Consider the following 16,616-nt stretch of genomic DNA (forward strand, 5'->3'; position numbering starts at 1 on the left):
GCCCATCCTTCCTAGTCTCATGCCCATCTAACTGCCTACTACACCACCAGTTTTGTTTGGCAGAGTACTAGTGTCCATCACTTGAAATGGCCTTCCGAGTTTCCTGAAAGGTGGTTTAATTACCAGTCTGTTCTGACCCTCTGTGTACCAGGGCTGAACTTTGCAATGCTTTACTTCAAAACAACCCTGAGAATACAAACTTCTTTTTTTTTTAAATTTTGTTTTATTGCTTAAAGTATTACAAAGAGTATTACATATGTCTCCTCCCCCCTCCCTTGACATTCCCCTGGCCTCCCCTACCCCCCCCCCCAGTGTCTTGTGTCCATTGGTTATGCTTATATGCATGCATACAAGTCCTTCAGTTTCCTTTTGTGTGTTTTTTTTTTAATGAATATGAAAATGATCATTAACCCTCCCCGGGCTTCCCACTGTAGTTTGACAGTCTGTTCAATGCTGCTCTGCCTCTGTATCTATTTTTGTTCATCAGTTTATAATGGTCTTTATTATGAGTGTTTTTCAGATGGGAAAATGGAGGCATGCTTCCTCTCCCCCCTCCCCCCAATGTTCCTTACTCCCAGGTGAAGAGATTTGGGCTAATTTTATAAAAAGGTCAATAGCACAGCTGGGTTTGAAATACAGAGGTCCTGACTCAAAGTTCTATATTTAATTTGCAGTCTGGTGTTTTTTTTTCTCCTTTTGGTTTATATGTAGTAAGTTTGTCCAAAGGCTGGGAAAATGAATGAACATTGTATCTGGATATTTAGCAAGATTAATGCTTATTACAATTACATCTCTTTCAGAAGTAATTAATCTGGTTGTTTGAAGTGACTTATTATTTTTACCACTTTTATTAATAATACCAATCATGTAATTTGATCCATTGGTGTCTAAGAGCTAGCCACAAAGACAGGGTGTCTATCTACCATTATAATTTTGATCACTTTAAATGATGGAATTTGGCATATCATGTTCTCATAAGAAAAATGCTTTTATGTGTTAGAGAAAGTGGAGATCTTCATCTTGAGGCTTGGAGGATGATGAGAAAGGTTCTTTGCCCTCCAATTTATCCCTTACAGATAAGCCTATTTACCCAAATTCCACCATCAGTGGTTCAGACCATCTTACATAATGTAGAGAAGCTCATTCACACCATCATCTGCCTTAAGGAGTGAGGATCGAGGGCTCGAGGAAATGGAGGCATGATTGCTCCTGAGTGTCATCTCAGATCAGTGTACTAAGGGGATTTGAAATTTTGTTGAGGGAAGGAAAGGGAATATACAATAATGATTTGGGAGTTCAGATGTGGTGGTGCAGATTCGACTTATCAGAATGCACCTTAAATACAAGTCAGCACAAAATTGAATGCTGATGTCAGTGCACCAGAGTGAAGTAATTGTGAAGGACATTTAAAAAATCCTATATATATACCACAAGCAATATAGTTATTTGTTTATCTAACAAATTCATATTGATTATAAGCCATTAGTGACAGCTAATAAATGGAACTGTGTTGAATTTAACATCTCTCAGAAGCTTACTTCTCTTTCCTTTTTTTTATATGAGAGAGAGGAGAGAGAAAGAGAGAGAGAGAGAGAGAGAGAGAGAGAGAGAGAGAGAGAGAGAGAAAAGAAAGAGAGAGAGAGAGGAGAGAAAGAGAGAGAGAGAGAGAGAGAGAGAGAGAGAGAGAGAGAGAGAGAGAAACATTGAGTGTGCCCCAACTTGGGATCAAACCTGGAACCTGGGTATGTGCTCTGATCAGGAAGCGAACCTGCCACCTTTTGGTGTACAGGATGATATACACCGGCCAGGGCAGAAGCTTACTTCTCTTGATATTTGGATAAACTACTCTCAGTAAGGCTGACTTATTCAGGAATGGCTTATGGAGTATTGCTCTTGATCATCATGTTTATAGTACCTAAACCCTGATAATACATGAGAAGCAATCCGAACCCCAGACTAGTTGAACTGGAAAATTTGGGAGTGGCGCTCAGGTATTGGTATTTCTTATAAGCTCCCCTCGTGACTTTAATGTGCAGACAGAATTGAAAACCATTGGCTTAGAGCATTAGTAATTAAATATATATCCATATCATTTAATTTCTGACACTGAAATATAATTTTCTCATATTTAAGTAAATATAATAACATGGTTATTTATAGCTATTTCTTTAAAGGTACACCTATTGTTTCCATTAATTCTGTAGCTTATGAATGAACTAGAGGCCCGGTGCACAAAAATTTGTGCACTAGCGGAGCGGGAGTGTCCCTCAGCCCCACTTGTGCCCTCTCACAGTCTGGGACCCCTCGGGAGATAACGACCTGCTGGCTTAGTCCTGCTCCTGGGGGCAGAGGGCAGGCCCAATCCCTAGGTGCAGCCCCTGGTCGGGCTCAGAGCAGGGCCGATTGGGGAGTTGGGGTGCCGCCCCCTGTCATGCACAGAGCAGGGCGGATCGGGAGGCTGTGATGCCACCCCCAGTCATGCTCAGGGTAGGGCTGATTGGGGGGTTGGGGCGCCGCCCCCTGTCACACTCAAGGCAGGGTCGATGGGGAGATTGTGATGCCACCCCCTGTCATGCACAGAGCAGGGACCATCAGGGGGGTTGGGGCCCCGTACCCTGTCACACACAGAGCAGGGCCGATCAGGGGGTTGGGGAGCACCCCCCGTCACCCACAGAGCAGGGCTGATCAGGGGATTGGGGCACTCCCCCCTGTCACACTCAGGGCAGGGCCGATGGGGAGGTTGCGGCTCTATCCCGTCACACACCAAGCAGGGCCCATGGGGGGGTTGGGGAGCTCCCCCCTACCAGGCACAGAGCAGGGCCAATCAGGGGGTTGGGGCACCTTCCCCTGTCATGAACAGAGCAGGGTGGATAGGGAGGTTGTGGCCCCACCCCCTGTCTCACACAGAGCCGCAGGGCGATCAGGGGTTTGGGCGCTGCCCCCTGTCATGCTGCTCCAGGGGCCAGGAGGCCTTGCGGCTCCGCTGATCCCAGTGCTGGGAGGCCTTGCGGCTCCGCTTGACACAGGGGCAGTGAGGCTTCGCTGCTCCGCTGATCCCAGTGCCAGGAGGCCTCGTGGCTCCGCTGATCCCGGTGCTGGGAGGCATATTACCCTTTTACTATATAGGATAGAGGCCTGGTGCACAGGTGGGGGCCGGCTGGTTTGCCCTGAAGGATGTCCTGGATCAGGGTGAGGGTCCCGCTTGGGTGCCTGGCCAGCCTGGATGAGGGGATGATGGCTGTTTGCAGCTGGTCACACCCCCTTCAGGGTGGGGGTCCCCATTGGGGTGCCTGGCCAGTCTGGGTGAGGGGCTGAGGGCCGTTTTCAGGCTGGTGGGTGACTGAAGCTCCCAACCTCTCCTTTTTTTCTTTTTTTTTTTTATTCTGGGATTTATTTACCTTCTATGCTGTCACTGGAACTGAGAGCCGGCTTTAGCTCTGAGGCTCGGCTCCAGCTCTGAGACCTCGGCTGCTGAAAGCAGGTATCTGGGTTTGTTTGGGTTTTATAATTGAAACACTGTTGCAACTCCAGCTCAGCCGGCTGGCTGAAAGCATGGAGTTTGTTTAGCTTCTATAATTGCAACATTGTTTCTTAGAGTGCAAGCTCAGAGCTGGCTGGCAGCAGGCGGGGAACCTTGGCTTTCTCCTTCACTGGAGCAAGCAAGCCTCCTGTTCGCTTCAGCTGCCTGGCTGCCGGCCGCCATATTGGTTGGCAGTTAATTTGCATATCTCTCTGATTAGCCAATGGGAAGCATATTGGAGGTACGGTTAATTGCCATGTTTGTCTATTATTAGATAGGATATATGTTATAAAGCAGAAGTGAATTTGTTTTTATTTTTTAAAATATATTTTTATTGATTCCAGAGATGGAGGGAGAGGGAGAGAGAGATAGAAACATCAATGATGAGAATCATTGATTGGCTGCCTCCTACATGCTCCCTACTGGGGATCGAGTCCATAACCTGGGCATGTTCCCCTTCTGGGAATTGAACTGTGATCTCTTGGTCCATGGGAGGATGCTCAATCCACTGAGCCACCACAGCCAGGCAATTTGTTTTTAAATTACTTGTGGAATTTTTGTTTGCTTATTTTTGGCAAGATGAAGTGTTGTATATATAAAAATGGACATGGAGACACAGAATACTAAAGGTTACAGGGACCCTCAATGCATCTAGTGGTTAGAAGACACACTTAAAGCTAGTTCTGATTTGCAGTTACTTATTCACTTACTAGTTGTGTGATCTTGGGATATTCACTTAACCAATAGGAGCCTCACCTTCTTCATGTCTGTAAAATTTTGATGAACGTGTACCTAGTACGATGACAACTGTGTTCCGTGCTGTGTGCATACAACACACACACACACACACACACACACACACACACACACACAACTTGTCTCCCTGTCTCCTGCACGCACACACACACAACCACACACATACTCACACACACAACTTGTCTCCCTGCCTCCTGCACACACACACACACACACACTCACACACACAACTTGTCTCCCTGCCTCCTGCACACACATACACACACACACTCACACACACAACTTATCTCCCTGTCTCCTGCACGCACACACACACAACCACACACATACTCACACACACAACTTGTCTCCCTGCCTCCTGCACACACACACACACACACACACACACAACTTGTCTCCCTGCCTCCTGCACACACACACACACACACACAACTTGTCTCCCTGCCTCCTGCACACACATACACACACACACACTCACACACACAACTTATCTCCCTGCCGCCTGCCCGATGGGTCCCCACACCGTCTGGTGCAGATGTCCAGAGCAGGGCCTGACTGTGTGGGAGCCTCCACAGGGCTGTCTCAGCTGCAGGGCCAGCTGCTGGGAACTGCCTCCTCCCACTCCTCAGGGATCACTTCTCTGGCTCTGTTGGGACTGTTTCATGGCTGGCTGTTTGGATCCCATGACCTTTCATGAGCATCACATTTAGTCTGTGGGGGTCAGTTACTGCTGGCCAAGGAGTGTGAAGCTGTTAATGAGGCCGGAAATGGAGATGGCTTCTTGTTGCCACAGGATGGAAGCTTTTGGGTTCCTTCTTTTTGAGCCCCAGACAATATGTGTGCAGGACACAGATGGCTGCGTTCTTTTTCCAACTGTCTCCCTATCCATTGCTGCTTTGTGTTGAGTAGGGACAATAAGACAGTAAGAGGCCACTATCTAAATCCTAGTTTGGGGGAAGCGGAGAAAACTCACAGACCTGCTGGGTTTTCTTTTTTATAAGAACAATGGCTTTTGTCTCCCACTCTTGTTTCTCTGCTCTTCCAGCACATGGCCTTGAAATTATGAGGTCACACTGCTCTCTGGTCGCACATTCTTTGTGTTCCAGGAAGGAGGTTCATGGGTTGTTTCTTATCAGTGTAAAGCATTCAGGCCCGGGGTGCTGGTCTTAGCTGTGGTGCTTCAATGTCCTTCCCATTTATAGGCCTGGCTTTAGGTCTATCCTCAATCTTAATTTTGAGAATTCTGCTTTTGTCACCCTCTCTCTAGGCCTGATCTGAGTTTCACTGAAAATATTTTAAATGTGGCTGCCACTTTTCTATTTTTTCCCGTTGTCTATTGGAATGGGCACCATTTTCTCATTGTTTGCAGGAATGGTGGGCCTGTTGGTTTTTTTAGGTGATGAGTATCTTGAAACATTACACTTGTGGGGAGAGTGCCTTCCACTGGATTATGAGACGTTGAGAGCAGGAGCCATGTTTTCTAGCCGATTATGGTGACAACCAGTATTTATTATGTACCTACTGTGCACCAGAGACTTTGCTTTAAGTATTTCCATAAATTCCCATACAAATAATGTATACATAAAAAATCACATATCAGAGAGGTTAAATAAATTGCCCTAGCTAGTGAGTCACAGAGCTGGATTTTGAACTCAATTTGACCCTAAATTCTCTTTTCAAAATCATCTTTCTAAACTCCTTCTTGAAGAAAAGGAAAGACACAGATGAGAAAAACAGAATCTCACCTTTTAGAAAGTTGGATGGGAATGTGGAGTAGAGGACAGGTACGGAGCTGCATTCTTAAGGAAAATAATAGTAGAAGGTCTGTAGGTTTGCATAGCCCTTGCTTTCCCCGTTAAGCTACACTGACCTGCATCACTGGCATACATAGACTCTTAATAAATGGACCCTATGACTGTCAAGGCAGAAGTCACCCTACGGAAGGCTTTGGTCCACAGGTGGGTCTTCACTTCATGCTTTTTTATTTAGATCAGAGAGACCTTGAGATTATGTGAGGATGTCTGTCTCTCACTGATAAAGCCATGGGTTGAGCGATCAGGCAAACTCTAGAGAAGGTTCCAGTGAATCTCCGCTATTTGACACTCCGAGGAATCAGGTTTTTGTTGAAGTCATCCTTGGCTTGCTGAAGATCAGGGGCTACTCTGCAGTCAGCCTCCATGCTTGTAGCTTAGACCATCAGAATGTGCCCACTGGCCTGGCAAGCAACAGGAAGTACATAAATGCTCTAGCAAGTCAAAGCTTCGTTCAGTGTGCTCAGAGAACATTTTCCTTTTAATGTATTTGGGAACTATAAGTTTAACTCCTCCTGGGGAGTAAAAAGTAACTGCTTCACATAAGAAAAAAAGTCATCTCTTTAAAAGGCTTAACTCCTTTCACAAATATGCACTTTTTAAAACCTGGGAAATTCCTGATACTGGGACAAAAAAAAATGTCCTTTAGTAAAAATGAGGTCATTCTGGTCTTAACTGGCCCTGTGCACTCTCTAGTTCCTGCTTTCTGCTCCATGTTTTGGGACCAGAGGTTATGGGGAGGATAATCCCCCTGTGGATATTAACTGCATTTAGGGCATGTTGCCAAGAGAAAGTTATCTTAGCTCAGAAACTGCCAAACCAGTGCAAGAGGCCCAGCTCCCAGGGGTACTGAGCCGGTGACTGATAATGACTTGGTTTAGGTTGGCTGTGGGGTGGATTTTTAAAGCACACTTTTCCTGTGCTCCAGGATTGCTGTGTCTGCTTCATCCTCCTTAGATTTCTCAGCAGCTCCATTGCTTCTTGGTTCAGGAATGATTTTTCTTTCCTAGACACATTTTATTTACTCTGCTTTGATTCTGTCCCGATGAGTAGAAACATCTGCGCCAGTCTGAAGCCTCACGTTCATCTTTTTTAACCTATTGTACTAGTAAATGAAAAACAGCCGTTGAAAGAAGCTGCCCTGTATCTCTTTCTTTGAACACTCAGAGTCTGATTCTTCCTAAAATTAGTTTCTGAATTGGCTTGGCAGGGGTGAAGATTGTGTGTGAGGCCTTTGGTTTGCTCAGGGTAAGGGTTCTCCTAAGTGACAGTGTAGAACATCTCAGTGGATGCTCTTGATTTAATTGAAGTTCACTTTTTTTCTAGCTTTCACACAGCCATTCCCCATGAAGGAGGATGTTGATACTTTGAAGAGTGTTAGGGAGATAATTATATCTATTCTGGATGTTTTCATAACAAGGCGAACATGGAAGGGGTTCAAGTGAAACTTGACAACAACCTTCGTAGTCTCCTCCAAGTTAAATATTATTGAGATGGCCACTTTGAAAGATTAGGGATGGGAAATAAGTTGATATTTCTGAACTGCTTCTTAGGTACCAGCACACTGCTAGATTCTTTCCGAGGTTACCCTTTTAGACTTGTCTAGGTTCTTGTCGTTTAGTTAGTGGGAGCCCACGAGGTCATCTAACTACCTTGCTGTCTCACATCTTGGAGTCTGTGTCAGAGTCATGATATTCCCTAAAACTCATCCATCGCTATAATGGATCAATATTTTGATAAACATTTGATAGCTTTTTTTCTGCTTGATTGACTACAACATTTTATTATTTTAAAATTTACACTTTTGACACTGAAAATTTTGTTTTTATCTTAACTTGTTAATAAGATGTATGTTCTAGGATCTTAGTGTCACTTTTATGGCTCCATGGGTCTGAAATTCCAAGTTTAGGCTCTGTTGCCTAAATAAGTCTAAGAATCATTTTTTAATTTTTTTTTATTTTTCGCTAAAAGTATTACAAAGGGTATTACATAAGTGTCCTTTTTCCCCCCCGCCCTTGACAGGCCCCTGCCCTCCCTTACCCCCCAGTGACTTATGTCCATTAGTTATGGTTATATGGATGCATACAAGTCCTTCGGTTGATCTCTTACTCCCCTCCCTCCTGTCCCCCAACCCTCCCTGGCCTTCCCACTGCAGTCCGTCAAACAGTTTGAGGCAGCTCTGCCACTGTATTTATTATTGTTCAAAAGTTTGTAATGGTCTTAATTATCCATGAAAGAGTGCGATCATGTGGTATTTTTCCTTCATTGACTGGCTTGTTTCACTTAGCATAATGCTCTCCAGTTCCATCCATGCTGTTGCAAATGGTAAGAGTTCCTTCTTTTTAACAGCAGCATAGTATTCCATCGTGTAGATGTACCACAGTTTTCTAATCCATTCATCTACTGATGGGCACTTAGGCTGTTTCCAGATCTTAGCTATGGTGAATTGTGCTGCTATGAACATCTGGGTGCATATATCCTTTCTGATTGGTGTTTCTGGTTTCTTGGGATATATTCCTAGAAGTGGGATCACAGGGTCAAATGGGAGTTCCATTTCCAATTTTTTGAGGAACCTCCATACTGCCTTCCATAGTGGCTGCACCAGTCTGCATTCCCACCAGCAGTGCACAAGTGTTCCTTTTTCTCCACATCCTCTCCAGCACTTGTCGTTTGTTGAATTGTTGATGATGGCCATTCTGACAGGTGTGAGATGGTATCTCATTGTTGTTTTGATTTGCATCTCTCGGATGATTAGTGACTTTGAGCATGTTTTCATATGTCTCTTGGCTTTCTGAATGTCCTCCTTTGAAAGGTGTCTATTTAGATCCTTTGCCCATTTTTTGATTGGATTATCTTCTTTTTGTTAAGTTGTATGAGTTCCCTATAAATTTTGGAGATTAAGCCCTTATCAGATACGACGTTGGCAAATATGTTTTCCCACGAGGTGGGTTTTCTTGTTGTTTTTTTGATGGTTTCTTTTGCTGTGCAGAAGCTTTTTATTTTGATGTAGTCCCATTTGTTCAGTTTCTCTTTAGTTTCAACTGCCCTAGGAGCTGTATCAGTGAAGAAATTGTTTTGGCATATGTCTGAGATTTTGTTGCCTTTGTATTCTTCTAGAATTTTTATGGTTTCCTGTCGTACATTTAAGTCCTTTATCCATTTCGAGTTTATTCTTGTGTATGGTGTAAGTTGGTGGTCTAGTTTCATTTTCTTGCATATATCTGTCCAATTTTCCCAACACCATTTATTGAAGAGACTATCTTGGCTCCATTGTATGTTCATGCCTCCTTTGTCAAAAATTAATTGAGCATATTGGTTCGGGCTAATTTCTGGACTCTCTATTCTATTCCACTGATCTATATGTCTGTTCTTGTGCCAGTACCAGGCAGTTTTGAGAACAGTGGCTTTGTAATACAGCTTGATATCTGGCATTGAGATCCCACCTACTTTGTTCTTTCTCAGGATCGTTGCAGCTATTCGGGGTCTTTTTTTATTCCAGGTGAATTTTTGGAGAGTTCGTTCTAGATCTTTGAAGAAGGCCATTGGTATTTTAATGGGAAGTGCGTTGAATTTATAGATTGCTTTGGGTAGTATGGACATTTTAATGATGTTGATTCTACCAATCCAAGAACATGGTATGTTCTTCCATCTGTTTATGTCTTCCTCTATCTCTTTTTTCAACGTCCTGTAGTTTTCTGAGTAGAGGTCTTTAACCTCTTTAGTTAAGTTTATTCCTAGGTATCTTAATTTTTTTGGTGCGATGGTAAATGGGATTGTTTTTCTAATCTCTCTTTCTGAAAGTTCACTATTGGTATATAGAAATGCCTCAGATTTCTTGGGGTTAATTTTGTATCCTGCTACATTGCCAAATTCATGTATTAAGTCTAGTAGTTTTTTGATGGAGTCTCTAGGGTTTTGTATGTATAATATCATGTCATCTGCAAATAAGGACAGTTTTACTTCCTCTTTTCCAATTTGGATGGCTTTTATTTCTTCTTCTTGCCTAATTGCAATGGCTAATACTTCCAGTACTATGTTGAACAGGAGTGGTGAGAGTGGGCATCCCTGTCTTGTTCCTGTTCTTAGGGGAAATGGTGTTAGTTTTTGTCCATTGAGTATGATGTTGGCTGTGGGCCTGTCATATATGGCTTTTATTATGTTGAGGTATGACTCTTCTATTCCCACCTTTCTGAGAGTTTTTATCAAAAATGGGTGTTGGATTAAGAATCATTTTTTGATCTGGGCTTAAGAAACTATTTTCAGCTGGCATGGAGAGGAGAGGATTATAAAATGTGGTCATGAGCTGTTTAGGTATTTGCTTCAGACCCCATTTCTTGCCCTGAGCACTTGTGGTCCCGCAAGGAGGCTCCAGAACCCTTGTTTGGAATCTCTTGGATGGTAAGGAAGTCAGGCTTGCCCTATGCATGACCCATGTTTCTTCAGTACCTCCCCTCCCACTGCCCCTGGGGCCTAGGTTTATTATAGGCAGCCAATGAGTGTTTTATTGAACTTAATAGCTGCTACAAAATAATTGGGAAAAATATGGCTAGGAAATGCTATTGTATTGGGAAATTGGGAAATTCTGGGTAATTACCGAGTGCCTCATATTAGTTCCTGTGGGGAAAATACATGGCAAAATGCATCATGGGTTAATATTATAAAGAAAAAAAACCTCTTATGAGATAAATCAGAAGCTACATATCTGCCTATGATGCTCAGAATGGGAATGACACTGATTTGCTGATAATTTATTATTATTATTATTATTATTCTGTAGCCTCAGACGATTCAGCAAACTCTCAAGAGGACATTGCAGTATTATGAGCACCAAGTTATTGGGTAAGTAAAAATGGATTTTGGTCATTACTGGGGCAAATTAAAGATAATTACTCAAGCATAGCAGTTGAGCATGTAGTTTTCTGCCACCAGGTCAGCTTTATTTCATAGGGGCTGTGCTCTCAGCATGGAGGGTGGCTCATGCAGGACCCTGGAATGACTGCCTTAGGCTTATTAGTGTTTAATCCTTTTAAATAAAATTCCCTTTGGTATTACTTTTTTTTTCTTCTTCTTCTTTTTTGTTGTTGTTTTTATCCTCTCATTTTCATCCATTTTATTTCATCTCATAATTTTGTCTTAGTAATGTGCTAAGATTTAATGGTACCAGCTGAGATGCTTTAATCCTTCAGTAAAGTTTACTCAAAATCATTACAAGTTTAACACAGTTCAGTGAGAGGTATTATTTTAGCTAGAGTCACATGCCACATTTTTCTTTTTTATGCCCCGTTTGTTGACATCATTGTGATACGGTGTAAAGTAAGACTTGAGGTCAAAAAACATTTCAGGGCCACGTAGAACTTTTAAGTAACTATCTCTTTTGTAGAGGTTCATGATGATAATAATAATTAAAGCAAGGATTAGATGTCATTATTAAAAGAGATAATTTCAATGAAAGTATTTTGTAAATAGAAAGCTCCAAATGAATGAAAGGTATACTTCCCCCCGCCCCTTACCTCTTTAAAAAAATTATCTTCATTGTTGAAAGTATTACAAATGTCCCCTTTTTTCCCCCATTGACTCCCTTCACCCTGCCCCCCACTCCCAGGCCTTCACCACACTCTTGTTTGTGTTCATGGGTTATGCATATATGCATATAAGTTCTTTGGTTAATCACCCCCCCCCTCAATGTGTCTGGATCTATTTTGTTCATCAGTTTATTTTGTTCATTAGACTCCACATATGACCTTTGATTGGCTGTTGCAGGAAGCAGTTGGCAAATACAAAATCCTAGATTTACTTTCCGATGCAATCTAGCTATTTAAATTAAATTCATTGGCATTAGGAAGGCATATTTTTAATTCACCTTGTTAATATTCTCTATGTGCTACCATGATTTTTCTTGGTAAGTTTTTAAGAACTTTTGAGGAATTAAGATTCAAATCCTGATACCTCTTGACATGCTTTTGGAATCATTGAACATTTATGGTTACTAGTCATTGCCATGGGGATCAAGGATATATATTTTTTTCTAGTAAGGTGTTACATATTTTTTTTTTATAAAACAAAAGGGAAGAAACTTAGTAGAAAAATAACTCCATACCTAGTACGATGCCATATACTTGAAGTGCTTGATGATTATGTTGTCATTTCAAAGGGAATTGCTTTGAAACTTTGTCATATCAATCCTCAAGAGTGCCTCACTAGGAAAAACACATTATTTAAACTCACAAGATGGCTTTTAGTTTGAGGCCATTAGGGATTTTAAATGGTTTAACCTAATGGAGATAAAGAATGTAAGAATGTCAAATTAATCTCTCTCCACACATTCTAAATAAAACTTAATCACTCTCATTGGATATGCTGCTTTCTAAGTATGGTGTTGGATTAAATTTGTCAATATTCTTAGATTAGTTTCTAGTATATGGTAAGTACTACATATTTGCTGTTGGGTTTATTATCATCATTATTATTAATATTTGATGACAATATTAGTAATCAAATGCAAATTATTTTATGGAGTTATGAATGCCCTTTCTAATGTGAAATCAAATAATAACTGATAAAATAGTCCCATTTGTGAACTAAATTTTGTCTTCCAGGCAAATTGGATTGGGAATCTTGTAAATTTGATCAAATAGATAACTAGACTATATTGCCATTATCAGCAGAAAATTTATATTTTGTTTTTAAGATGGAGTTGTCTTTTATCTAAGTTACTGCCTCAACTCTCCCTTCTCTCCATCTGTGTAGAAATAGCCTGTGGTGGTTCTTTGTTCATTGCCTAAATGTCCTTTCTAGTTCTGTTTAATGCAGACACAGTATAATGAAAACAGACAGGGAATGTGACTCCAATATAAAGAGGTGTCCTGATGTCCCACTGGTTCCAAATAGACCTGTTAGCATACTTTTTACGTGGGTGCTGGCTGCCTTCTGAGGAGTTGAAGTACCTTTGCTCACTGCCTGTATTTGTACTCATGCCCATGAAGACAAAAAGGACGAGTTGGAAAATAGTGTTATATTTGCTTTTCTTGACTTTCTCCTTCCTTTCCTTCAGTCATGGCTTCCATGTCCAAAGCCCTCCTTTGCCTTTTAGACTTCTTCTTTCCGCTTCCTTTCTCTTTTCAGTACTGAGAAAGGAGGGCATCTATTACCACTAACATTTGGATTTACATGTATTCACACCAAGGTGTTGTTCCTCTTAAGAAAATACACATGAAGGCTTTTTATCTCTAACTGTGAAAAGGAATGTTTTTTTTTCTTTTTTGTTTTAGTTAAAGGGATTTCAGGTAGCAAGTGCTGGCAAGTATTATTTTACATATTCCTGGGGAGGTTAGAGTGGGGAATAGATGCTTTTCCTAATCCCTGAAATGGGACTTTGCCTAAGGCTTGTCTTGAGGTAATTCAGCTTTTAGGCGCCTTGGGGGTTGGGGTGATGAATCCAGAGGATTGCAGGGAGTAGGAGCTAGCGCCCTTCTCAGTTTCTTAATCTAGCCTCTAACCACTGACCTTCCCACCCTCCCTTTCCTCTCCTTTAAAGCTCTGCCCTTGGACCTGCTTTATTTATTAGAGCTCCAGGATTGCATGATTCTGCCTCTTGATGAATTCATATATCAGTAGCCCATAGACATCCTTGGAGGCATTTTTATTCTCTAAGACCTAGACTTGAATGCAGGGAGCAGCTGTTCAAAGGATCACACAGATGGAGGGATGGGAGGGGGTAGAGGATGGAGCTTCTCATTAGGGAGTAAGATAGTCTCTGTGCAGCTCAGCAACTTTATCTTTAAACGTTTGCTCTGCTCCTTAACTTATCCATTCACTTGTTCCTTTACTTATTCATAGACATCATTCAAGTTGGAAAATGAACACTAAAATAATTTATTCATGCGGTGTGATAAATCTCCTCCTCTCCACCGTCACCATCCTCTCTCACTTAGAGGCTCCCATCTAGTTTTTTGGTATCTACTCCTGTCCCTTAACACTGTATTCTCACCGCAGCCGAATGACTAAAAAATTAGGTCATACCATTTCCTTTAGACCAGTGGTTCTCAAGTGTTAACAGGTATCAGAATCACCCGTCAGATTTGCTGAAACTCAGATTGCTGGGCCTCGCCTCCACAGTTCCTGATCAGGTTGTCTGGGAGAGGCTCAAGAATTGGCATTCTTAAAAATATCTTTGTTTGGAAATACAATTCAGATTTATTAATCACTTGTGTCTGAATAAAACATAAACACATGCAAACAACTCTACTTTGTTTTTATTGTTACACTGCCTTGTTTTTATTGTATTCACAGCATAAGATTCATATATTTTTTAGGTGAGATACCAGTATGGGAGGTCTTATTTATTATAACTCAGCCAAAGAGTTGGCATGTCTGAGTTTCCAGAGGGATCACACTTTGAAATCCTGGCTTTGAACCATATCAAGACTGACTGTGATCGAATAAAATCTGAATTCTTTCTGTGACCTGTCCTCTGCATACCTCTCTGATTTCATCCCCTTCAACTCCCCCTATTTCACTCCGTTCCAGCATTCAAGCCACCTGTCGGTATCTCAACTATACCAAGCTTGCTCAACCTCCAGGCCGTTGCATGCACTGTTTCATTTTCCTGTAATGCTTTGTCCCCAGATGTTTGTGTAGATTATTCTTTTTATACATTTATGTGTCTGTTTAAATATAGTATCTTCCGAAGGACCTTCCCTGACCACCCAATCTAAAGTGGCCCTCCATCCCCTACCTCAACCTCCAACTCTGATCATTCTTTATTGTATTACTCTTCATTATTCCTTTTCATAGTGCTTATCATTAACTTATATTATCTCACTTATTTTATTATTTTGTTATTTGTCTTACTTACTTTTATATTTCTGTACCTTTGTAAATGCTTGGTACGTAGCAGGGACTAACAATTTTTTTGGGGGGGGGGACAGTGAGGAAGTGTGAATAAATGAATAAGTTGCACCCTAGGGGTATATACACAGATATGTATATAATGGATAAAAGAGTAAATTATGCTTTGGAAGGAGATGTAAAATGAGGGGTGGGAATAATTTCTGGGGCCCAATAGAATTCTAAAATTATAGTGCTAGTAGTCAGGACTCTTTTCCTTATAGCTAAATTACATTGACTTATTTGCATAGTTTTCCATTAACGCTTAATGTTCTGCCCCTGTGTGTCAGATTGATTTTACGGTACCTTTTGCTTACTGTATGAATTCCACACAAGCATGCTCACTTGGATAGCTTCTTGCTTGTGTAGCATAGTTGTCTTATCCTCCCTCAACCTAGAATGAGAAAAGGGAGCATTGAGTGTACACGCTTGTGCTGCTTTAACTCAAGCCTCTAGGGAATGGACTAGGTTTTTGGGCCACATCCGGCGGAAAGAATACTGAGAAGAAAATGGGTAAGTAGGAGATACCAGGGTTCCCCTGGGAACAAAAAGGAAGTCAGGATGGAGGAAAATCTGCTTTACGATGACATTTATGGCTGATGTCATTCTTGATACTGTCTTCTGCCCTTCCTTCTCTCTGTGCTTCTTTGTTGTGTAGTATAGAGCAGGGACTGAGAAAATGTACTTTGGAAGTAGGCATACCAGATACATCAGACTTAAAAGTCAGATTCTACCTTTGATCCTGGACAGATTACTTAACCACTCTGAGCCTCGCTTTTCTTATTTTTAAAAGGCTAATAATTACAGGGTTGGGGTAAAGTTTGAATAAAATATTAATGATAATGATGTGTAAAGTCATATAATCATATAAAGTAGTACAGTGCCTGGTACACAAGGATAATCAATTCATTTGTTGAATTGTTACCACCATTAGTACCTGACTCCTATGCACCTCAGTTTTCATTGCTACATCCTTCCCCTGTCCTCCTTGAGCCTTTAAAGTTTGGAATCAGTTGTTTAGCATCAGGAGCTAAACATAAGCATGCCCCCCTCATGTTCTAGCTACCACTTTCTTCTTGCAGAGTTTGGAATTTTTTTTAACCTAAATTTCTGCCTCTGGAGTGCCTAACCCAACTACTGTCACTCATGTTTATACTGCATTACTCCTACTGGTCTGTAGCTCACAAAAGTGTAGACAAAGCAGAGATTTATTTAAAACTATGATTGGAAAACACATGATAATCACTCTTTTTAGTTTTTATGTTCATTATATATTTTAACATGAAAGTATAAAGAAATATGTATTTAGAATGATGCCATTAACTTTTTTTTACCAGAATTAGCATTGTTGTGCTAATACCCTGGGTAGGACTGCTGCCAACCTCATATTGGCCTGGAATGCCATTTCCTATACTCATCTAAAATTAAATTCTATTACTCCAATCATCACTGTGGGCCCTGTGTTTGTTTTATACAGCCAACCTTCTGTTTTCTTTTTCTTTTGACAATTGGGTGGGGACTAAGCTAGAATAATTTCAATAGAACATTAGAAGTAAAATTAGGAGTGGGTGAACTCTGATGATTCTAAAAACAAACTTTGATGGTATTACTTATGCTTCCATGGTCAGAATTTGTGGTTGTAG

General features: G+C 41.3%; 1 protein-coding gene across 1 annotated transcript in view; it reads left to right on the forward strand.

Annotated features, from left to right (window-relative positions):
• The window catches only part of GUCY1A2 (guanylate cyclase 1 soluble subunit alpha 2), a 279,157-nt gene that overhangs the window by 28,343 nt on the left and 234,198 nt on the right, over window positions 1-16,616 (forward strand). Inside the window, exon 3 of the mRNA XM_006098838.3 lies at window positions 10,865-10,926. Coding sequence (XP_006098900.1) covers window positions 10,865-10,926 — 62 coding nt within the window. The remainder of the gene's footprint in view (window positions 1-10,864; window positions 10,927-16,616) is intronic.

This window comes from Myotis lucifugus, unplaced genomic scaffold (genome assembly GCF_000147115.1).
Source record: "Myotis lucifugus unplaced genomic scaffold, Myoluc2.0 scaffold_248, whole genome shotgun sequence".
Taxonomy (NCBI): Eukaryota; Metazoa; Chordata; class Mammalia; order Chiroptera; family Vespertilionidae; genus Myotis; species Myotis lucifugus.